This window comes from Callorhinchus milii, unplaced genomic scaffold (genome assembly GCF_018977255.1).
Source record: "Callorhinchus milii isolate IMCB2004 unplaced genomic scaffold, IMCB_Cmil_1.0 Scaffold15, whole genome shotgun sequence".
Classification (NCBI taxonomy): Eukaryota; Metazoa; Chordata; class Chondrichthyes; order Chimaeriformes; family Callorhinchidae; genus Callorhinchus; species Callorhinchus milii.
In genome coordinates, this window is record NW_024704756.1 from 16772390 (window position 1) to 16797086 (window position 24697).

General features: G+C 40.2%; 1 protein-coding gene across 4 annotated transcripts; it reads left to right on the forward strand.

The window, feature by feature from the left end:
* The first annotated feature begins 1220 nt into the window (after positions 1 to 1220).
* On the forward strand, positions 1221 to 22274 carry LOC103179604 (insulin receptor substrate 2-A). 4 transcript variants are annotated; one of them, XR_006085497.1, is made up of 4 exons: positions 1233 to 4368; positions 10484 to 10540; positions 13705 to 14601; positions 21744 to 22274. XR_006085497.1 is itself a non-coding variant. In XM_042340681.1 (3 exons), the coding sequence occupies exons 1-2, from the start codon at positions 1233 to 1235 to the stop codon at positions 10501 to 10503; spliced, it is 3156 nt and encodes a 1051-aa protein (XP_042196615.1). In that variant the 5' UTR covers positions 1221 to 1232; the 3' UTR covers positions 10504 to 10540; positions 13705 to 16421. The 4 variants fall into 4 exon arrangements, 2 of the variants coding, with proteins under 2 accessions (XP_042196615.1, XP_007893174.2); XR_006085496.1 differs by lacking the exon at positions 21744 to 22274 and adding an exon at positions 15512 to 16421; XM_042340681.1 differs by lacking the exon at positions 21744 to 22274 and having other exon boundaries at positions 1221 to 4368; positions 13705 to 16421.
* The last annotated feature ends 2423 nt before the right edge of the window (positions 22275 to 24697 follow it).

Consider the following 24697-nt stretch of genomic DNA (forward strand, 5'->3'; position numbering starts at 1 on the left):
CTCGCGCTCTTCCCATTGGTCGAGCGGCCGAGCCGTAAAGCCCCGCCCCCCCGCGGTCGATCTCGCCCGGGCGCCGGGCTGCGATTGGTCGGTGCGGTTGGAGTGACAGGGCTCACCTGGACGGCTCGGCGCTCCGGATAGGTCGGGCGCCCTGTCTGTCGAGCGCCCCCCTTTCCCCCCACCGTCGGGCCGCCCCTCCCCCTCCCTCCCTCCCTCCCTCCCGCCCTCCCACGTTCGGGCGGGCGAGCAACTCCACTGCTCCATTAGGGGCTACGTCACGGGTTGTTTTTTTTTGGTGCTGCTGCTCCCGACTGGGGAGGGGGGGGGCGGGGGAGAGAGAGAGAGAGAGAGATCACTCGGTTCGGATGTTTACACGTATATTTATCTCTCTCTCTCTCGCTCTATATATATATATATATATATATATCTACACACATTATACGGAGATGTTTTTACGAAGGACGTACCTGAGGTGAAGTGAGCCGAGCGACCGACCGACCGACCGACGGACGAGAGAGAGAGAAAAAAAATATCGACGAGGTTGGCGGCGGAGTTCCCCTCAGGAGGAGAAGGGAAGGGGAAGGGAGAGACCACCCGTCGTAATAATGGCGAGCTCGCCCAATTATTACCACCAGGAGCAGTTACTACTGCACCGACACTACAAGAGGGGCGACAATGAAAACAACAGGCGCGCCGGGGATACGACCAGCGGCGCCGCCGCCACCGCCGCCACCACGACGAGGAGGAGGAGGACGGCTGTGTCATCATCACCATCACCATCAACAACAACCATCGCCTCCTCCACCGCCACCACCACCACGACGACGACGACGCCTCCGCTGCTGCTCCCGCCGCAGCCGCCGCCGCCGCCGCCAACTGCCGTGGCCTCGAGGAGCGGCCACGCGACGGTGCAGCAACTGCAGCCGCCGCCGCCGCAGCGCGAGGCGCTGGTGGTCAGTAGCAGCAGCAGCAGCAGCAGCGCGCCAACTGACCGGCGCGAGCCGCCCGCTGGCCTCATCCTCCAGCAGCAGCAGTTCGTCAACAACCACGGCGGCAGCGCGCGCGATCTAACGGCCGTTTACCTCAGCGGCGGCTTCACGGGCGGCGTTTACGGCGCCGCCGCCGCCGCCGCCTTGCCTCTGCCCCTTCTGCCTCACCCCGGTGCCGCCGCCGCCGGTGCCGCCGGTGCCGCCGCCGCCGTGCCCACCAGCACCGCCTCCACCTCCACCACCATGGACTGCTACGAGGACGTGAGGAAGTACGGCTACCTGAGGAAGCAGAAGCACGGCCACAAGCGCTTCTTCGTGCTGAGGGCTCCGAGCCACCTGGGGCCGGCCCGGCTCGAGTACTACGACAGCGAGAAGAAATGGAGGAGCCGCGCGTCGGCCCCCAAGCGGGTCATCCTCCTGTGCCAGTGCTTCACCGTGAGCAGGCGGGCGGACGCCAAGAGCAAGTACCTGGTGGCCCTGTACACCAAGGACGAGTACTTCGCCATGGTGGCCGAGAGCGAGCAGGAGCAGGAGAGCTGGTACTCGGCGGTGAGCGAGCTCATGAACGAAGGGAAGAGCGCGGCGCTGGAGCCCGACGAGCTGGAGGAGAGCTACGGCACGTTCACCCCGGGCACCGTGTTCAAGGAAGTTTGGCAGATCAACGTCAAGCCCAAAGGCTTAGGGCAGACCAAGAACCTGACCGGGGTGTACCGGCTGTGCCTGTCCAGCAAGATGATCCACTTCGTCAAGATTAACTCGGACGTGCCTTCGGTGCATCTGCAGCTGATGAACATCAGGCGGTGCGGGCATTCCGAGAACTTCTTCTTCATCGAGGTCGGCCGCTCGGCCTCCATCGGCCCCGGTGAGCTGTGGATGCAGGTCGACGATTCGGTGGTCGCCCAAAACATGCACGAAACCATTTTGGAGACGATGAGGGCGCTGAAAGCGTTTGCTGAGTTTCGACCCAGGAGTAAAAGCCAGTCGTCTGGGACCAACTCCATATCACTTCTGACTCGAAGGCATCTCGGTAACCTGCCACCAAGTCAGACTGGATTACAAAGGAGGTCCAGGACTGAAAGCATGACTGGTACTTCTCCTGCATCCAAAAGTGAGGCTTATCGCTTCCGAACATCCAGTGAAGGTGAAGGTACCATGACCAGACCTTTTGGGTCTGTCACTGGAAGTTTAATCCATTTAAACTCTGGAAGAATGGGTTTGAGCAGGGGTGATGGAAGTGGGAGGTACGTAAAGCCACCATTTGGCCCCTCTAACCACAGTCGGTCAGTATCTTTGCCTGTAACCTACCTGCCATCTACCACCAGCCCAGTAAGTGTTTCTTCCAGCAGTGGTCATGGATCTGCATCTGATCCTCTTACACGTCCATCCAGTTCATCAGTTTGTGGTTCACCAAGTGATGGGGGCTTTATTTCCTCTGATGAATACGGTTCAAGTCCTGGGGATTTTAGGTACTTCCGTGTTCGGAGTAATACACCAGATTCACTTGGTAATACACCACCGATTCAAGAAGAAAATTGTTTCTGTGATTATATTTCAATGGACAAACAGATTAATACTGTGAATCTTGATGGCAGAACAAGAGATGACTACATGGTTGCTGAGAAAGGATATAGAAAAAGGACCCACTCTCTTACTACCCCTGGTGCTGTGATAATGCATCAAAAGACTACACAAACAACCTCATCATTGGATGAGGCTAATGTTGATTCATCGAGCGTGGGTGTCGGCAGTCAACTATCATGTTCTGCATCACCAAAGTTTACTTGTAATCCTTACCATGAAGATTATAGTGATGTTGAGATTGGATCCTCAGTTAACCAAAGCCATAACAGATCAAGAGATGATGGTTATATGCCAATGATGCCTGGTGTAGCATCTGCTAGCCATAACAAAAATCAGGATTACATGCCAATGAATCCTAAAAGTACATCTGCTCCAAAAGAAATAGGTTCTCGGCCACCAACTCACCTGGATTCACGGGGATACATGGTGATGTCTCCAACTGATAGTAATACTCCAGGAAGAGGCTTGCTTACAGGATGTGGTTCTAAATTGTCGGTAGCCAATAGTGATGACAAATTATCAAACAGTGAATATGTGGACATGTCCCAAAGAAATCTAACTACACGGAAGTTATCCAGCGATGGCTTCTATAATCTTGCTAGTCCTGAAGCTCAGAAATCATACAGTTCGTATTATTCATTGCCTCGATCATTTAAAGCTCCTTCACAGGAAAGTAGTGAGCATAATGAGTATGTTCCTATGTGTTCTCCAGGAAAATTGATGTATGGAGGAGACTCCGTGTTTACCAGCAGTATTAACAACAGTAATTTGGTCCAAGATATTTCTCATCCATCAGTAACACAAAACGCAGAAGCGATGGTCATTCAAAAAGGAAGAGTTGTGAGGCCCACAAGATTATCACTGGATACCGTGGGCGCTAATGTTTTACCAAGAATGTTTGAGCATAGTTTACCACCGGAGCCAAAAAGCCCGGGAGAGTACATTAATATCGCTTTTAGTGAGAAAACTATCAACACACCATATTCTTTATCAGCAGACGGGTCGCCTTCTTCACTTGGCTCCAGTAGTGAACACAGACGATCTCCGTTGTCAGACTATATGAGTGTAGACCTAGATGTACAGTCACCAAAGGCAGCCATTGTTTCCTCAAATTCTTTGACTAGCATGACCATTGGTTCAAGTTCAAGTGTAACCAGAAGCCAACCAAATGATGCTTACATTAGTGTTCGCCTTGGTGCTGCCTGTGTCAGTACACCTGCCAAGGTGGATGATTACACAGAGATGACATTTAACGTGGCAGTAACGGCTCCTCAGCCAGTTTTACCCAAACCAGATATTGCAGAGGTGATTAGCCCTACAGCAATTGTGAAGAGATTGTGCATTATCGATCAGTATCCTAGTATAAACACCTTTCCTGTCCCTGGCCCTCCTTCTGATGCCAATCATGCCCCTAAGGTGATCCGTGCTGACCCACAGGGAAGACGACGCCACAGCTCAGAGACGTTTTCCTCTACGCCCACAGTGACTCCATCTTCCCCCTTTTTTGCTGATGGTGGCAAAAGGCACAGCTCTGCTTCATTTGATAATGTTTGGCTTAAACCAAATGATAGTGTTAGTGAAGAGCAAAGAAGTACAATGTGCAGGAATACATCTGCAGGCTTTCAGAATGGATTGAATTATATTGCTTTGGACCTAAGGGAAGATCACGGATGTATTGAATCAAATGGAAGCTTGCAGAATCCACTTCGCCAAATCACCAGCAGTACAGACTCTAGAGGCTATGCAAGCATAGACTTTACCAAATCAGATGGGATGAAATATACCTCTACATCTGAAGGTTTGTTGTCTTTCTGGTTTTCATATTTTAGATGAAAAAAAGTTGCTGAATGAGATTGTATTTTTCAAATTTCAGCTGATTAAAATTGGTTGCATGAGACTGTGCAATGAAATATTAACTGGATGTCAAAATGGATAAAATATAATTTTGCAGTGACTTGATAAAGTCCGATCCATAAAGTAGGATTATTGTAAACACACAGACTCTCATGTTCAATTTTATATTGCACGTTGGGGCGGAAGGGTTTTGTTTTAAAAATCCCATTTGAGAACTATATCTGTGAAGGTTAATATTGTTGAGATGTTACATAGGAATATGTGCATCCCCATTAACACTTAATGAGAGCATTCTTTGGAGGTGTAAGTTGTGGTTTGTGGTACCGGTTTATGGTGAGCAAATTGAGGCAGGTATAGTTTGCATAGCCACTGACAATGTTGGTTCTAGGATTTTTCCGGTTCTTGTTTCAAAATTGCCTTTGTGTGAGTATGTTTTCAGATTCAGTACCTGACTTGATTTTTTTTAGAACTCCATGTGTATTGCTATAGTGAGATATTAACAATCACCTTCAGGGCTAAATGTTTTGCAGCCTTCTTGATCTAACACAACGTGTTTATGTACAAATGAACAATTGATTGTTTTCCTAACTGATGATGGAATGAATAGTATTTGCAAAAAGTTTTAAATAGTTGGATTAATATATAGAAAATAATGTTTTTATGTAGGTGAGGATTATTTGACATGGATGAGGGTTTGAATATTGCAACTGTTTAAAAGAAAATGGAATCACTAGCCTACAGTGGAAATCACATTTATAGCATGTTTTATTTTTAACTCTATTAGGCTGAGGACTCAGAAACATTTACTTACCATAAAATTCAAAACGCACACAGAAAACCGGTCGGTTTCCATTGCACTAAAATATGGCCATTTTGGCAAATTGTGCACCAACTTACTTCCTGTATGACTTTCTGTGCTCATATCCATGCCCTGTTCTAACACTGCTTGCAATTTTAATGACCACTCCCACAAATTCTATTAATAATGGGTCTCTACTGTGGTCTTTATCAATTTGTAATAGAAGAAATAATGTTACTTAAGAGAGGATTTGCAACTGAGAGGATTTGTTACATTGATTTATTTTATAATGTGAGTTAAATCTGGAAAAAATTAAAATTCAGAATGGAAGGACTGACACTGTACCACCATTTGAATTTGTGCCAAGTCCTGCATCCTGTTCCAGTTTTAATGACACAAATGTTCTAATTTAAATCTTAATATTGTGGAAAAAATTTAATCTTGCCAGACTTGAGAGCCCTCATTGTGACACAGAACTCCATCTAACTTTCTTTCATGAAATCTATGTCTGCTGAATTAATTGTTATCTTGATCATGCTGGAAAAGCTAACTTAGCAGTCTGTTTGCTTATTAATCCATGAGTAGAAGAACAGCACAAAGGGGTCATAGCTGTTGTGAACTTGGTGCAAAGTAAATGTGTCTTAATGCTGCACTGTGATTTCTCATCAACTGATTGAAGACACGTTGAGTTCTGAAAAGGAGGGGAAACGGTGCTGTACTGGAGAATGTATATGTGAACTTTAAAGTTGCAGTAGGCTGAAATGTGTTCCAACATTGTATAATGGAGTTGTATTTATAACTGTTGGATGAATGAATGACATTCCAATTAGATACTCTGGTAAGGTACACATCATTCAAGCTAAAAAGCCTGTATAACACATAGTGCAGTATTGATTTTGCCACTGGATGTCGCTAGCATACTAAATATTTTAGCATCCATATATCTATCACATTCATAAATCGTGCAGGAGATTACCAAGGGCAGAATATTCTTACTGCATCCAGATTTTCCTCCGTTATCTGTTTTAAATCCGTTAGCTCCTGAAAAATGGAAGTACAAAGCACAATTTGCATTTATATAGCACATTTCATGTAGGATAATATCTCGGAGCATTTCACATGGACAGTCTCAGATTCTGAGTAAGGGTGTACGGCATATGTATAGTAGCATATGTAGCTGAATTTTTTAATGGGGTGGGGGGATATTGGTGACATAATAATCCTTGCATTTGATATAGCGCTTTTCACGTCGGGAGGACGCTTCACAGAACACAGAGCGCTTCACAGAACACACTGTTAAGTGAATTGTATATTTGTGGGCGAACGCAGCAGCCAATTGCGCACAGCAATGTCCCACAAACAGTCGTAGATTGAAAATGAACAATTTATGATTGTTTTTGGTTTTGGAGGGATTATTATTAGGCTCTGTGTGGAGTAAGGAAACTTGCCCAAGGTTTCGCCCTCTGCCTGGAATTGAACTCGGGTCTCTTGCTTGCAAAGTGAGTGCTCTAACCACTGAGCTACAGGACTCCACTATCCATCATCACTGTTGATTCTTAGTAAAGACTGGTATCGGTTTAGAGGTAGTTGGTTATAAGATGGAAAAGTGATGAAAAATGTGAAGACCTAATATTGTTAAGTTGGCCTGTATTGTAATCTATGCTTTTAAGAATAGCCACATAATTGGCTGCTAACATTATCTCCCTATATTAAAAACATCAGACAATTTTTCCAGGTCTGCAGTAAAAGCAGATCTTGATCCATGTTTTTTTTGCTTAAACAGAAATGATAATTATACTTTGGCAGCAATTCAAACCTAGTAATAAATATCAAAGAAATTTGACATGCTGCTTTAATCTTTTCAGCACCCTATTAAAATACTAAAAACAAAGTCAGAACATGACAATCTATGGTCATGTTTACATAATTTCTATTCTCTCTCGTTCTTTCCTTTCGCCCTAGATTTTTTAAAATTAAAAATCATTCTATTTCCCTCTTAGTAAGCCAGTTTCCTTCTGTGTTCATCAGCAAAGACTATTTGAAAATATTAAATGTGAGTGTAAATGGAGAAAATCTTTGCTGGAGTTTATGTGCCAGATTTCTAAATCTCCTTTGACATTTGGAGTGTTCCTTTTTTTTTTGGACGCATTTGAGTTGTTTGTATAATTGTGTAGTACGGTTTAACTACTGCACTTTGTTACATTAAGGATGCACGATCAATCCATTTTTCTTGATTCCTTTCTGAAATATATAGTCAGTTCACTTTACAGTATATTGTACAAACTCTTTATCCAGCACATACAGTCTGACTTGTTTAATAGTGAAATCAGCAGTATAATTTTCAGTGTAAACATTCCTGACCACCTCGCAGATGCAGTTTTCTAAGTAGCATGTGGTACAGTGATGGGTGTAATAAACTGACGCTTACTGATTAGGAGAGAGGTAAGATTGGAATTCCTTCATTACTGCAGACAAAGTATTCACCAAAAAGTCAGTCCTAAGGGATGATGGTATCTGAATGTACACATGGAAAGGAGGATTAACATATTTGATACTTAAAAAAGCTCTTTTAAAAGTTATTGGGTTTGTTAATGTACATATATATGGTTAAGCAGAACAATATAGGCTGTAAAGGGGACTTAGGGCAAAATTGACTTGTTATGCAGGGCCCCCGTAAGCTTGAGAGTCACGTATCCCACATCTGGATACCAGGTTTAAGGTCTACAAACTGAAAAAAAACTGGCTGTTATTAAACAGCCTAATTTGAACTCTTGTCATCCTGTAAAGAAAAATGTACAATAAACTCATCAGGCTGATGGTTTCCTTGTCTTGTATTTGGACTGAGCTGAATCTAAAAGATGGACGTTTGTGGTCATGTAGGGTAAGCAAAATTTACAACTTCATATTTCAGACTAGTTTTGTACTGATTCAATAACATCTGCTTACAGAAATTTCACTCCCACATTGCTGCATGACGTAGTTAAGTTTTGAAATAAACTGTCTCACTAAAACCTGCTACTGCATTTGAACTTTTATTGTCAAATGTGAATACCATTTGTCCCAGTTTCTGCAATGTTTTTTATCAACCTCCCATCTGTCGGATTATATATATTATAATTAAGTTGATACTGTTATAGTTTATTTAATCTTTCCTGCGTCGTCTGTTACGACTGCTCATTAAGCATGTGTGTGAATGAAGGTAACTTTTCCTTTTCTATTTTTTTCTGACCTAAATTCATGGCATCCTTTCTATCTATGTCTTATACATAGTACACCTTAATGGATATGTGTGTGTGGACATGTGTGAGTGAGTATAGGGTCTAAAATATATTGTATGGTTAGTTGTCTTTAAATAAAGATCTGTAAATTCAGCTCTTATTTGATAAATTATTACAATGAAACAGGGATGTTAGTGAAATCTATAAAATACAGTTTCTCCTAAAATGATATTACAGAACATCTGTAGATATCGCACATAACATTTTGGCTCTTTTCCTACTTTTAATGCAGTATAATGCTTGATACTAATTTGGTATTTCATTTGTTTCTGTTTTTAGTTCTGTTTTAGTTCTCTTGCATCACCTAGCATAAGTTTGTTTTCAAATGAGCTGTTTCTCGTTTTAGTGCTGTTACAGTTCTAGAGGGGGAATTTTATTTTAAAATTAGACTAGGGAGATTCCACAATTGTAAAAGAAAATGCTTTCCTGTTAGTATTCATTTGAGTTATAGTATTGCCTTCAAATTTGTGTTACCTACACTGTTGTACAGCTGTTTAGAGGTTATATATCCTTATATATACAAGGATTATTGTTGCTGTTTATTCCGTATTTGCAACACTTGTCTGTCATGGAGCTAGAAGTTGTGGCTGTGTCTTTTAAAAGGAATTTGTCTTAGGGAGACTTGTTTACAAAGTTTCTAATTTAGCATTTTAAAATATTGTTTTGAAGTGTTGACGTTTTCTCCAGTATTTGAATTAATGATACAATAATGTAAATAACTTGAAATCTTTGGTCCTGGTTTGAATTCTGTAACATTTTTCATTCAATTTATAGGCAGGTGTGATATTTCTGTCAGCAATACAAAGAGTTGTGTAGAAGCCATTAAATGTAGTGGGTGGTGAAACGGCTGTTGGGGAGGTTGCGTATTTTGCAGTGTGCTGTTGCATCTGATGTGTTTTCTTCAAGGTTGTTTGTCAGTGCTTAGTGTGAAATTGGTTCATTTCAGAGTAGTTGAACAAAGGAAATGGATGTCAGAGAGTCATTGACAAATTTCAAACAATATTTTAGTGTTTGTGGTGTTTCCACTATGTTTATAGTTTTAACAACAACATGCATTTACATACTTTCATTGGTTTGTTTAGGCTAGTTAGGATCTATCAACTCAAACTAAAATTGCACTGCACCTACAAATACATAGTCGCTTCACTTCACAGTAAATCTTCTGGATGTGAAAGATTGACTAGTCTATACCAAATGCAAATATTATTATACATGTCTCAGATTTTCTAAAATCTTAAACTTGTTTCTGTGCACAAGAAAATTTGGAGAACTCTTCTTATTTAAGAGCTGAATATTTGCCAGCTTTACTCAAGCCTATTTTTCTGCTTATGCAACTAGGTGGTTCATGTAGGGGGTAGGTTGGGTAAAGACTTTACCAAGTTTCATGCACAGTTTAGTTGTGTTAATGAAATAGCTAACTTTTCTGGAGGTATGTACAGTATTGTACTGGATACGCCCCCGAATCGGATGGGTCGCCCATGTTTCAATCTTGGAAGCCTCACCCATGTTTCAATTCTCAGTATGGTGTGTGGGTCAGATAAAAGTTAGAAAACCAAGAATTTGTGTGAGCATTTTGAGAAATTCTAAATGTTGGGGTGTTAACAGTATTCTAATGCTGTTGGAAAACCTAGATCGAATTTTAAGAACATTTCTTCTCCATCAACTGCCAGCTTTAACATTAAGATACTGGGATCGACACATTAATTATTGTATTATAATTGTCATAAACAGAAAATTGGTACTGTTTATGCATAAGGTTTTTATATAGTCAATACTTCTGTAGTATCGTTTGCCAAAATTAATGTGGTGGTAGATATTCTAATATTCTTTCATAACCCGAATAATTCATTTTCCCAACGTGAAAGGCACTATACAAATGTAATCTTGTTGTTGTTGATTCACTGTTTGGCAGAAACGTTTGCCCGGATTTTCAGTTGGTAGTGGAAATACGGTATTCATAACCGCTGTGACTTTAATTACAGGTACATTGGGGGAAGGCTGAGGGTAATAACGATTTTCCAAACAATCCTACCAAACAGGTAAAATTTAACTGAAATAGAAATTAATTTAGGTAGAAAGGGATTAATAATTAGTGTAATTCAGGTTACTGAGTGCAAAAGCTCCCACCTCACTCCCTCCCTACCTGTTTTTATAATCTGTCTAACTGGTACTCTCGTTTTTTCTGCTTTCATAATCTTAACCCATCTAAAAGGTATTTCTTTTTGACCGTGGCTTTGGGCGTCTTCTTTTTACACCCCCACCCATCTACCATCTATTTCCCAGCTTAGACTTCCACTCTGTATTTGTAATGCTATTCACAATACAAATGTGAATTGCGATTGCTGCTGTTCTGGCTTTGGTTATTGTTTGGTTGTTGTTGTTAGGCAGCTCTGTGACACAAACCCACAACCGCAGGATTGTATGTGGAGTGATGGTTTAAGTGGTGTGCCACCGGGATGGCTGATTTGCATTTGACTTTGAAAAATAGCTTCTGTTGAGTAAACATTTCTTTACCATTCTAAATCTGGGCATGGTGTCAGTCCATGCTCACCTGTGTCTCTGTTGGTAAACACTATCTGTGGTTTCACAAATAATACTTGTAAATTTAGTGAGAAGATTAAACGTTTTGGCTACGCTACAGAATATTAAAAGAAAATAACAAAATATATATAAAAAACTTGCTTGAGGCAATAAGCAAACATTTCCTAGATCTAGGTTACTGCAGTAAGACTGAAATTAGTTCAGTAAAAATTAATCTTTGTGTGGTGAACTGTCACAATCGCAGAGCAGTAATTTTTCAAACTGACATTTATTATCTGGGCTTTTCAGTGTAGGACAATTTCTGCTTAAGAACAGCATCATGTGCTATTATTTAGTCAATCTGCCTGCCTTGCGGTAAATTGCTCCGTAAAAACATCCTGTTTTACTGTACATAACGTGTGGATTAGCTAGTTCAGCATCAGCATGCCAGAATGTGAATTTACTATGTTACAAGCCATTTTGTTTGTTCAACATAGAATGTTGGGGTCATGAGATTTTTCTGTTTTAGATTAGATTAGTTACTCGTGCACATTTATAGTCAAATCTAGTAACTGGTTCCTAATACCATCTGTGTCAATATGTGTTACCATCTGTATCAACATTGAAGTCTTGAAAATTTGCTTGTTAAATACCAATTAATCCCATCGTTAAAGTTCCCAAAGAGTATTAGAAGAAAAAAGTTGCCATCAAAATTTAATGAAAATCTGAAGTGACATACATTGTCTTTTTTCCCTTTAATTTAGGCAGAGACCAGAAAATCTGCTGTCTGTAAGGCTGCTAAGTGAAATGAGTTTAGTCAGTCTCAGTCCAATTCCTAGTGGACTTTAAAACTGTCCATAATTTAGAAGAAATATTTCCTGAAACAAGCCATGAGGAAAGCTGATTTGGGAGTTGAAAGAATTCTAATCTACAATCTGTCTTGGTTAATTTCATACTCGTGTTCTCAATTCTGAGCTCAATCCAAACTAAATAAACTCTTTTCATTCCACACTGAATACTTTTGAAGTGTAGTGACCTTCCCCATCCCACCCCCCTTCTTCGGGGCAACTGAGTTGTGAATATGTGGTTCAGAGTCCAAGGCTCACCAGTTAATCTTGTGATGATTAACACCTTTCTGTAAAAAAAAACTGGATAGATCTGTGATTAAGAATTATAACTTTCATTCCAAATGCCGCTTACAAAAATCGAATGCCTGTGGAATATGATAGCTCCAATGAGATGCTGAGACCATACAAATGTCATCTCAAAAATATACATTGTTCTATATTCAAGCAGAACTCCAGATAAAATGGAGTTCTGCTTGAATATTTTTCGGGGGTAGGGATAAACCTTTCCTCGGGAGATTGAATGAGATGCACAGATAGTGCTCCGAAACGTAACCCTATGTGAAGAGCACTCTATAAAAGCAAATTGTTTTAGCAGTTTGAAAGGAACAAGCGTAATAGGCCTAATGGTTTTTCGTTTTATTTTTCTTATATTGTGGCAAAATTAAAATGCTTCTTTTGCTGGGAATATTTTAGCCAATGGAAAATGTAACATTTGTTTTTTTACTTTCTAAAGTGTTGAAATATTTATTTTTGGCAGTGGAGGAAAGGTAGAATTAAGTTTTAAAACCCTCATGGAGACTGGACTTTGACTTGCAAGGTGAGAGCAGAGTGTCATTCCTCTGAGCATTCTCAGTTGTGTGGAATTCAAAAACAGGATGACTAAGTGAGCAGGAATCTGGAGTGCAGGATCAGTATGTACTAGAATTGTGGTGGTTAAAGCTTATTAAGTTGAATAAGAATTTTAAAAACAACCTCTAAAAAGGAAGGTTTCTACTATTAATCAGCTGGCTTCCAGAAATAAATTCCCCAAAAATGCAAGTATTATTATTATTAAACTTGCTGCTTGATGGCCCAGTGACTGCATTTGGGATACTAATTCACTGTATGGCAAGAATCAGGCACTTGCTTTTTGCTTGGTAAAGTGGAAGAACCTTCTGCAGCTTTTGTAGGTGGAGAAGAGTGTAGCTATGAGATATAAATTGGAAAACGTACTGAACCACTTCTTTGTTGAATAGACTTCTGTAGGCTTCAGATGTTTCATTTGTTTACCCGTGTGGGTGAGAATGCTAGTGCATTTGAGTATAGTTTTTTGAGGAAATTATCCTCCCAAAATTCCTCTGTGTGCCATGATTGCATATTGTTCTGGTTTACTGTGACTTAAAAGGACTGTCTAGGTCCTACAGACAACTCAAAGGAGAACAATAAGGAATAACCTCTTTCTCCTTCCCTTTTCTCTCAGTCACCACCTCCCCAATCAGAGGGGATCTTATAGAGATGTATATATGTTAAATAGAATCCTAGAGCAATATTTTCACATAGTCCAGGGCAGCAGGACAACAGATCCCAGGTTCAGGGTTCTTGAGGGCATTTTCAGGACAGACACTAGGAAATATTTTATTTACAGAGAAAGTAATTAATGTGTGGAAGACGAAGAATGGCTGAGGAACCTTATCCTTTAGTTTCGGAGAGTGAATCAAAAAGAAAATTGGAAAAGTAGTTGGAGTTAGATTATGTTCAGTATTTTCAAACAGTGACTGACCTGAATATTCAGAATCAGTTCAAGACAACAGAGTTACTGCCTTTTTTTAACTATTTACATTTTCTCTTTTCTCCAGACTAAGTCCACCGATGTGATTAAAACCCATGTGAACAGAGAAGAAAGAGTGAAGCATACCTTTCCCATGGAGCTTGCCATGAAGTTGTAGAAAATGCTTGATGGAGCAGGTACTTTTCGAGGGCAGTCCTGTTATTTCAAGAATATACACTTACCTGCTATTTTTCCTTGAGCACAAGTGGAAAATGCAACAAATGGATCTCAACAGGAACATATTTTCTGCCTGATGACTTTTTGGTACTTCTTTCAAAATAAGACACTCTTCCTGCAAGTTTCAGCTGAGCAAAAAAAGAAAAACGAGCCATAGCTAACTTGAAACTACGTACTGAAAAGTTTTAAAACTACATTAATTTCAATCACAAATAAAGGTTAAGTGTTTTGTCATTTTTTAACAATTGTTCACATAAAAATACCTGCTAAAATAATTTTACAAATGTTCCTCAATCCAAACAACAATAGACTTTCTCTTGTAAGTTTTGGAAGATATTTACAATTGCTGCTACAAGTCCTATTTGCTCTTGATTTTTGGAGTATGGAAAGTGTTTCACCAACAGTCTGCAACCACTTGAGGAACATTTTGTATATTCTGTGACATCTGGAGATGTATTCTATTTCACTATATATCCAGCTTTAAATTATTTTTAGTTAGAAAAGTATTCTTGTGATGTTAAGATAACAGCTTACATAGTGTAACAAGGTGTCTTTTCAGATCGTTGATAATTGAAGATCACGCAATGCATTTCCCTGTACAAAGCTGGAGTGGTTGAACAACTGTCTCTGAGCAACTCATTTCGCTATTCCACACAAACCTTATGAACCAGGTTAAATTCTTTCCTCCAACCAGCTTTAACATGCACCAAGTTATATGTTGCAACTCCTGTGACCAGCTGAGCTAACTGTGAGTAAAGATTGATCTAAAGTTCAAACATTTATGATGAGGAGTACTTCTAGAGATCATAAAATGTCTGAGAATATTGGGAAGCTCTTTTCAAATTGCTTTTATCAGGTATTTTTATTTGTTCACCCAGTCTTTTAATTATGCTCCAAAATTATCAATTTACCTGAACTTCTTTTTTGGGTTTCAAAATTTGATTTCAGTTTAAAAGCTATGGTGTTGCCAGTGGTTCTTGCTCTGCATAAGGTAGTACGTAAATGCAAATGGAAGTCTACTTTCACTATTCCCAATAGACCAGAATTTACCCTTTCCTAAATGTACATATTATGTTCCTTCAAAAATCATTTTCACATTCTGCATGGTTTAAAAAGCTGCTGCTGACATTTGCTAACAATCCGCTATGGGAGTTCATTAACACTGCCTTTGTGATATCACTGCTACATCTCCACATCTACTCTACAATGATGCCAGATGCCATCAATAATACCTTTTTTTTTTCTTTTTTCCATTGTCCCTTAGTCAATTTACTGGCAGTAAAAACCTTTGATATGTATTCACTTTGGCTGTTTTCTTTCACCCTTCCTACTCCGAAAAGTAGCTGTGTTTTTAAGATGTGTTTTTTTAGGTTCGTAGTACAGTTTTTGCTTACCTTATACCGCAAAAGATTTAATATGCATAAATTGACTTTGCGGATCTGAGAAGGCTTATGTAATGCAAAATATTTTATGCAAAAGGTACAATAGAAATTGAATTACTGGTACTTATTGGACTACAGGGAATCGGAATAAAATCCTTTCAATTTTTACTGCAGCTCTAAAATGCTGCTTTCCAAACAAAATCCATTAGCAGAACCTAAATTAAAAGATATAATTGGAACAGATTCTTGTAATTTTTACTGNTTTTTTATGTATAGGCCTCATACTGAGCTGCATGGAATTGGGGATATTGTTTAAAACCATCTGGACTTCCCTGGATTGGATATGAGAAATGAATTGAAATACCATCATCCTACTACAGGGGCACTGAGACACTGAGTAACCAAAGATGTGCAGCGTTGTACTACTTACATTAGGCTAAATGGATAAATGCCACATTCAAACAACCAGTAATCTAAGGTAAATTATATTGCCTAGGTGGTATCCAAGTCCCTTATATCAGGATTTTCAGACCTCTTTTGGGTTAGCGACCAAAATATTCAGATTTTTTGTTTCCATCGTGTTCGTGAAACCTTTTTTTAATTTCCAAAATGAGTCTGGCACCACGTAATCGTGCTACACAGCCACTGTTCTAACCACACAACAGCTGAAGCTGTAGGAAGTATAAAATCCCTTGGCAGATTTAGTGTGTGTGAACTCTCGAGTCAAGTATTCAACAATTCATTTCTCTTGAGAATGAATTCAAACTTGAGACTGATTTTTTTTAAAGAAGTACTCTTTAGGGATACAGAATTCATTTCACTTGGCCTGCCTATGCTGTTTGAAAAGCCATGAATTAATTGCAATATACATTATTAAAATTAGTAAGCTTTATTTAAAAACCTGCAGTTTCTGTATTGTATAATTAGTTGCTGTCAATAAGACTCATTGTCTTTGTTACGGAATAGTCTGAACACCGTAATTGAGGGTTTACACAATCCTGCTGGACTTTGTCAACTTGAGGATATTGCCTTTACCAGGCTGTTTTAATATTCATTTGCTGGTTTGAGAAGGGAATAGGAGAAGCGAGAAACAACTATGCAGTGTACGATGCACCAATGATCTGTGCATAATCGCAGGAGATAGTTTTCGCTTTGTTCATTTTCTTTTACCATTTCACCCCCCCCCCCCCCCACCCCATGTATGAACTGCAAGTTTACAATCTCAACCTAGGCTGTGTGGGAAGCCAAGTCTCCTTCCCCTCAGGAAAATTGGGAAACAAAATAAGTTGATGGGATGCCTCTCCCACGCACACTTGTGCTTGGCAGAGGTTTATGAGTTGGTTGCCCTGTTGCTGTGGCAATTAAATGGGGATACACTACCTTTAGCAAAAGAGGGGTGGGCATAAACATTTAGATTGGTGTTTGCAGAAATTCAAGCAGCTAACTGCATCATGCCCATAGAAAAGAAACTCTACTTTCTCTAGTTAATATATCGCAACAGCATGCTGCCTGATTAGGTGGACTAGGAATCCAGCATTTGGTAAATATCCAAGGATCATCAATTCAGAGGTTGACACTATATCAAACCATGACTTGAGATAATCTCCCTAAGGTGGTCAGCAGAGTAATGGGCATTCTGCATGAAGTCAACTGTTAACATTGCAAGATGCTTTCTGAACCAGGTAAATACTGGTGCATCGGTTTTGTCATTGTTGCAAGTCAAATGCAATTTTACAATATGTGCTTTTCTCAAATCCAAATTTTTTTTGTGTTGCATTTGTCTTCATGTAGACACCAGTCTAACACATTTAATATCCACATTTTACATAAAATACTAGAATTTCCAATTCACCTCTCTCCCAACAAAGCTTGATAATGCTGGCTCTGAGATTGGTAGGCATGTCCTAGGACTTTATAAATATATATATATTTTTAAAAAGGTCTGAAAACCTTTTTTATATGGTTATTTTTGCAAAGCCCTGTATTGTCCTTCATTTCAATGGTTAGACAGACATAACAGGGTGGATTACCCATGGATTACGTCACTGTGATGAGTTTTAGAGTCACTGCAAGTCATCACATTTCTAACATGGAGAAATATGCAAAAGCCTGCAGTCTGACTGGAAAAAAACAGCTAATCTATCAAATTTAGGAAATCCTTGCGTTCCATGATGATATCCTTGCATCGCCTGGCCTGTCCATTTTCATCCAGCAGTCCTTAAATAGGAATTTTTAAAGAAGTGCCTGGTTATGCCCAAGGCACAAGAGCTTCACATTCATAGAGCTTACCTTTCCCCTTTAAGCATGAACCAACCACCAAAATCTTTGTAATAAAAGCAGATGTGTTGTTAAGGTTTTAACATGTATAGGATAATAGCTGACAGGCTTCAATCCAGAAAATTCCAGTGGATTTCAAATGTCAGCAGTACATTGGAATTGACTTGCTTTGTTTTACACCCTACTGGCTATTATTGTATATGATGTATACTAAATAATTAAACCAGTGTGTGCATTAAGCACCGTTGCATGGCAGACACAGCATTATGTAGGTAAAAGGGTAATGAAACTTGTTACAGTAATTGACGTGGGACCTGAAGCTATGTAGCATTGTGTAAAAAGTTACTATTGTGGGTATCTTTTTTGGCATTTGGCATCGGATTCCTGGTAAATAAATTATTCAGTGTATATTTTATAGATAATTGTTGCAAATACCAGATACTCGGAGCAGTGTCTACTGCATAGATTAGTGCTAATAGAGGTACGATTAACCAATAATGGACCCTTACTTGTGATAGTAATGTAATGCATGGATCAGTAATAATAACCTATGAACACTGCATACTGAACCCGTATGAGCATCGGTACTAAATAGTCGGCATTAATAGAGGTACGAACGCCGATATTACATGAGTCAATAGTAACTGGGTAATACCATTCTGGTACGGGAGGTTTGGAGGTACATGTCCACAGTAAGAACACTGCAATTAGTGACTTGATGGGGTTTGAATTCCTATGCTATTTCCTAAATCTAGTGTAGTTATAGATAATGTTAGTATCAGTGGGTACTGAATGAAAAATGTACCACATCCAATTGGGTTTGCTTTATTTTGGTACTGATCACCAATGGATATTTTTTTTTTGCTGATGGACTGAAAAAAGGAATACCAGCATAATTGTCAATAGACACAAACACCTTGGCTCCCTAAGGCTGCCAGTGTACAAAATGGAGCACTGAAGATTTACATACTGACTTTATACAGTAACCTCAAAAGCCAACTTGTGGCTAAATGGATACGGCATATGAAATATGCAATGCTTTTTATTTCTGTCTACTTGTAGTTTACAGAGTTAACTAAATTATTCAGTATTGTGCTGGAAAGCCATTTCCGGATAATGATTGACATATCTCTGCATAAATACAGAAGAAATTATTTAAAAACGTGTCTGTACATGGTACAAAACGCAGTTGGAAAATAACAAACACAAGACGAGGATAAGTACCTGCGCAATGTGAAGGAAACATTGTTTATAACTTTCACCAGTCCTTTTTTTTTAAGGCGCAAAATGGCCAGCACCTACTATTATTTGTGTCAAAGACCAGTTGCATAGCCACTGTCACTCTCTCTCACTTGCTTCTGGGTGGAAATTGTGCAAATGCTGAAAAACTGAATGAGTTGTGGGGAGGGAAGCGTTGGTTCTTTTGATAGTAAGTGAGAATCCTGAATTAAAGGGGCTGTCCCACAAGTTACTCAGACTGCTTCCTAATCCATTGCGCCTAAAAGGTCGTATTTTTTAAGCTAACTTGGAGAACCACCGGAAAATTTGTATTGTTTTTTTTTTGTGCTCCTTTCCATAATGGGAGCGCAGATACCTTCCCTCGTCTCGTGCACAAAATAAAGTTGGATCTTCCAGCCAGTAGTATGCTGCTGTACAGTAAAAGAAATCCAAGATCGAGCAATTGTATTCCTTCTGTAAATTAATTTGAAAAATGGACATATTGTTACTTTTTGTCTGTACAGAAAAGCATTAGGTTGATACGCTATATATTACTATTTCTGCACCACATGACAAGGTTAAAAAGAACTAACTTTAACTTGCTGTGTCTTCCACTGTAAATATTGTTAAGCAGTTTAATGTTAATCCACCATGTCTGTGAATGGGAGACTGGCTTAGAGTTCTGTATAGTGTTTATATTTATCACAAATGCTTTCCATAGAGCTACATGCAATAAAACTGTGTTCATGTTATTGCTTACATCAATTGTGTAATTTGTTAACTTGTTTTTGTTCCTCCTTTTTAAAATCTTTAAACTGGTATTTTTATATACTGGTATTGTCAAAATGTTGCACAAGCAATTACTGGCAGTAGAGACTTGTTATTCAAGGTCTCACAAATAGCCATGAAAGACCAATTAATTGGGAATTGTTGGCTCAGACACTGGGAGAAACTCCCTTTCTTCAAATAATTAGGCAAAGCTATTACTAATCCAGGTTGCAAATGTACCAGTTTCTCCCCATTCTACCATAGTTTTGCGGGCTTATCTTTGAAACTATGACCTGTTGAATCTTGAAAAACTGGGCAGTTCTCTTCCTGACCTCCAATATTCTGGGATGTGTAGCAGCCTGACCTGGTAAAGCTTCTACTTTAAAGTCTTATTAACTTTTTGAGTACTGTTTCCCTTTTAATGTTTAGCTCCAGTAGAGGCTCTTTCACATCCTTCTTTCAGATCCTCCTCCAACTGTCCTTTCTCTCAGAACTGAAGAAAAGTACTTATTAAACTTCTCTGCCATAGTTTGCTCCATTTGGCTCTAGACAACTTAATCCTTTAGTATCTAGTCCTTGCTCTGTTCTTCCTCTGTACCCTCTCCATATGACAACCTCGACAAGGAACTTGATGAGGAGGATAGTGATAGGAAGTAATGTTTACATATTGGTGGTGTTAGGGACCCAAGTCTGTCTTCCATTATATTTTCTCCTAATATACTCTTATTTAAGAATAAGGAGGTCTAATTTGTGACGTTACTTAACAAGGATCTCATTAGTATTCCTGTTAGCCTGTGCTGGAAGTAGACCAGAATCTTCATTGGATGGAATGTGTAACACCAGAATCCCCTCACTTGTGCAACTTGGATTGCTTGACAATTCCCATATGAAATACCACAAATCAGACCCTTGTATAACTTTTTCACTCTTCACCAGTTTACAGAGGTTCCAGGAATAGTGTGCAATACAACAGCCACGCTTACCAGCAAAGAACGGATGCTCTTTCTCTGCAGAGACAAACATTTTCTTTGTCTCAGCGGGAGAGGCAGGCGAGGGTTGGACTAAAAAATAAAGCGCTCTGGCATAACCCAAGTTGCAACATCTCTTTTCTGCTGGCTTCCACAAACAGCTTTCAGAAAAACATGTTACGAAATCACCAGTTTGCTGACATATGCCGTTCAGATGGTCACGAAACAGATTAGGCTTCAAAAGAGCTCAGTGCATTGTTTTGCAAATGACCCAAATGTGAAAGGACAGTGCCTCTGCAGGGGTTTTTTTTAAATAAAAAAAAGAATAATGAAGCAGAGTTCAAGGTGTTTAACAATAAATTCCTAGATTTTCTAGCCCTTCAAAACATGTTTTGTCCTACAACTCCAATCTCGAAGGGGTGGGGGTAGAGAAAGGGACAAGTGATTTGTTTGGCTGTGTTGCCAAAGTCAGCTCCTAGGAGGTGCACAAGATCAGCTCAAGGTGAGGCCAAACCTTAAGAGGTTCAATCTGCATGTCAGCTGCACAAAGGTCGGAAATTTCACTTGATCTTAGCCCGTGAAACCATTCTGTCTTAAAATTTAAGTTTGTGCAAAATATGGGAAATGTCTTCAGGAGTCCATAACTGATTTTATCTCTTTAACCCAAGGACATTGAAGCTGATTGAGACCCTTACTCTCATGGCAGACACCAGGGATCTGACCTCAGGCCTCCCTGGTATTTATGGCTGAGAGCCATAGCATCAAGTGGTGCACATGCCCACTGAGCCATCACCGAACTAATAAAAGAACATTTAACACAGTTGAAGTGTGACAACACATTCCTTATACAACAAAGCTGTTTATTACGATCTATAATTGGATATGTGTTGCTATTTTACTGCTGTGTCTGGTCCTGATCCTGCTGAAACTGTATTTAGAGTTGAACAATTTGCAGTCAAACTTAATGCCTTGGGATCCTTAACGTCCACAGGATTAGGCAGACAGGGACCGTATTTAACATCTCACCTGAAGGATGGCACCTCCGATAACACAGCACACCGCAGCACTGCGCTGCAGCTTCAGCCTAGACTATAAATATCCAAAAATATATTGGCCATACACTTTGTGAGACCTGACTGTGTACAAATAGGTTGCTGTTCTTGCTTTGAAATAAACAGTTACTAGACTTGACAGCAGTTCCTACTAAAGTCTTTTGAGGTACTTTATATGCAATATCAAATGCAAGGATTATTAATAGTCTTTTTTGTGTATTGCAGCTACAAGAAAGACAATATGAAAAGTTTACCCTGTAAAAGCGTACATCGGTTGCACTTTTGCAACACAATGAAGTCCAGTTTCCTCTGCAGTTTCAAATCATGTGGTCCAACAACAAGGTCAGGTGCACTCATAACAGAAGCTTGCTCAACACACCTGCTTAGCTGCAGAGCAAAACACGCAACAGAAGGAGGGTAGAGCTGAAGAAGGCCCTGAGGCACATTTGATCTCACCCTTCCACACTACTAACTGCATCCTCCCAACACACTGACTCTTGCCCTACTGTCCTCCCATCCCAGCCCTGACTGTAGAATCAGAATGAAATGAACCCTGTGATCTGCAGACAACTTCAACTGATTGGCGAGTCATTAACCAGTGGTCAAACGTTGAGAATTACCCTGACTCATTGCTGGTCATGTCAACACTGAGACAGCAGTCAACAAGACGAGACAAACAGGATGCTCGGCTATATTACCAAAACAGTTGAGTTCAGATCGTAGTCAAGCTACATAGAAGACAAGTTCTGATCAGACCACACCTAGAGTACTACTACTAATAATAATCCTTGCATTTGATATAGTGCTTTTCACGTCGGGAGGACGTACCAAAGCGCTTCACAGAATAAACTGTAAAGTGAATTGACTGTATATTTGTGGGCGAACGCGGCAGCCAATTGCGCACAGCAATGTCCCACAAACAGTCGTGGATTGAAAATGACCAATTTATTGTTTTTGTTTTGGAGGGATTATTATTAGGCTCTGTGTGGAGTAAGGAAACTTGCTCAAGGTTTCGCCCTCTGCCTGGAATTGAACTCAGGTTTCTCGCTTGCAAAGCGGTACAGGTTTAGTCACTGCGATATAACCGGCATGCCTGAGTCGGTGAGGACGAGAACTACAAGGATGATCCTCAGTATTAGAGGAATGAGCTGTGAGCTAAGGCTCTTCAGTCTTGGAAGATGTCTCAGACTTTAGAATACAAGATTTTAAATGAAACTGAGCAAGTAAACCCGGAACAATACTTTCAGATGGAGCAGGATAGCAGAATGGGATGACAGAAAAAAGTTAAAACGTTAGAAGGTGAAAGACTGAATAAATTGTAGTACTATGATCCCTTTACTCCATCTTTCTTACTCCACCATCGCTGGCCATCTTTCAGCCACTATGACCCCACTTGGGAATTCGCTCCCCCAGCTCCCTTCTCTCGCCAGCTTCAAAACCTTGAAAACCTCTCTCTTTTTCTTGTGTCAACACCCTTCAATCCTACTTGCCCTTCTCCCAATCATTTCTGTGAAGTGCTTAAAGATGCCCTTCTAAGTGAAACGCAGCATACAAGTTATTGTTGTCGCCGTTCGTCCCTTGATAATGTTCCCCCTTAAAAGAATATTGGAAGAAAAATACCTGACATGGAGGCAGCGATACAAAGTAAGGAAACCTAGCAATGGGATTAATTTTACCCATTAAATTTAAATTAATTTTAATCGTGCTATTGCAAATTTCATAACTGGGGACACGAGTTCAGCATTGGGCTAGACAAATTTAATGGCCCCTTATTTCACTTGACATTTTGAAAGAAATGTTCTTGTCCAACTAAATTAAAATTTGTGTTTCCATAATTAAGTACTGAACCATCCCCGACTAATCTGTATGATCGCTCTAGTCGGCTTGGAACTTTGCACTGCAGGTGACTGGGAGTACTGGAGATGGATTAGAGATGCCTCCGCCTGCTGGCAACGTTGGATCACAGCAGCAGTGAATGTCTGCAAACCTATAAATGAGTCAAGACTTACATTCTGCTTCGATGAGAGAGTCTGCTATCCACCCTCGACTGAGACTGGCCCAACTGTGGATATGGAAACAGAGCAGATGATGGGTCATCATTACAGAATACAAACTGACCAAAATCTTCTCAGGAGCTACTTAGAGAAGGTCCCTGGCTAACTTGGTAGCACTCTGGTCTCCAAATCAGAAGTTTGTGCACTCAGGTCTTTGAGCTCATGCGTCGGTTAATACTCCACTGCATTGCTGTGGGTGGGGGGGGGGGGGAGGTGGAGAGCGCTGCATTGTCAGAGGTGCCATCTTTTGGATAAGATATTAAACAAAGGTACGATATTAAACAAAGTGTTCTCCTGATGTCCTGGGCAATAGTTTTTAAAGGAGAACTCTGGACTCCACTTTAAGCTTCTCCGGGAGAATCTAGAATTCCCTTCCTTTCCACATTTACCAAATTGAATCAATCAGATCTGGAAAGCCAGTCAGACTAAGACCAATTTGATTGTCGTTGGCATTTCAGATGAAGTCAAGCAAATCGAACCAGATTAGAGTGTGTTAGGAGAGAAGATTGTATCATAGCTTTTGGGAGGGAAGAAACTATCACTCATTTCTGAGAAAAAAAAATGTACANTTTTTTTCTCCCCATCCCGTTTTAATGAATGTAACTGACGAAAGCAAAAGGAACAGCTTAGAAAATATCCCTGTTTTATCAAGTGAGTGTCCCAGAACGGGTGGTCCTACGTAGCAAAGCATGGAATAATGAGAACAAAATAACATGGGTCACTATCTTAAACAAAACACATAAAAAACTGATGGCAACTATTCGTCATGATTGAATGAAAGACAATGTAAGAGAAACGTGTGCATCTTTCAGTCAGTGTTTCCTTTATTTCAAATGTATTTTGTGTGTGTGCGCGCGCACACGTTTGTGTGTGGGTTGTGTGTGTATAGTTTCTTTTAAGACGCTTTACATCTGTCCTGGAGAATATACAAGGAAAAGAGAACACTTTTGGGATGAAGAGAGAGAGATCCTTACTAAAATAAAATCTACTGGCCTTTGGTAATTTTCACAATTTCATTGCGAAGATGAAAGTGTGTATATGCGTGTGTGTGCGTGCTGGGGTGGGGGAGAGAAGGAGGGAGGGGGGAGAGAGCAGGAGGGAGGGGTGGGGGGAGAAAGAGGGAGG

Coding starts and splice junctions, on each gene's coding strand:
- LOC103179604 (XM_042340681.1), top strand. CDS start 1,233: ATGGACTGCTACGAGGACGTGAGGAAGTACGGCTACCTGAGGAAGCAG. Junction 4,369..10,483: donor ATATACCTCTACATCTGAAG/GTTTGTTGTCTT, acceptor CTTTAATTACAG/GTACATTGGGGGAAGGCTGA.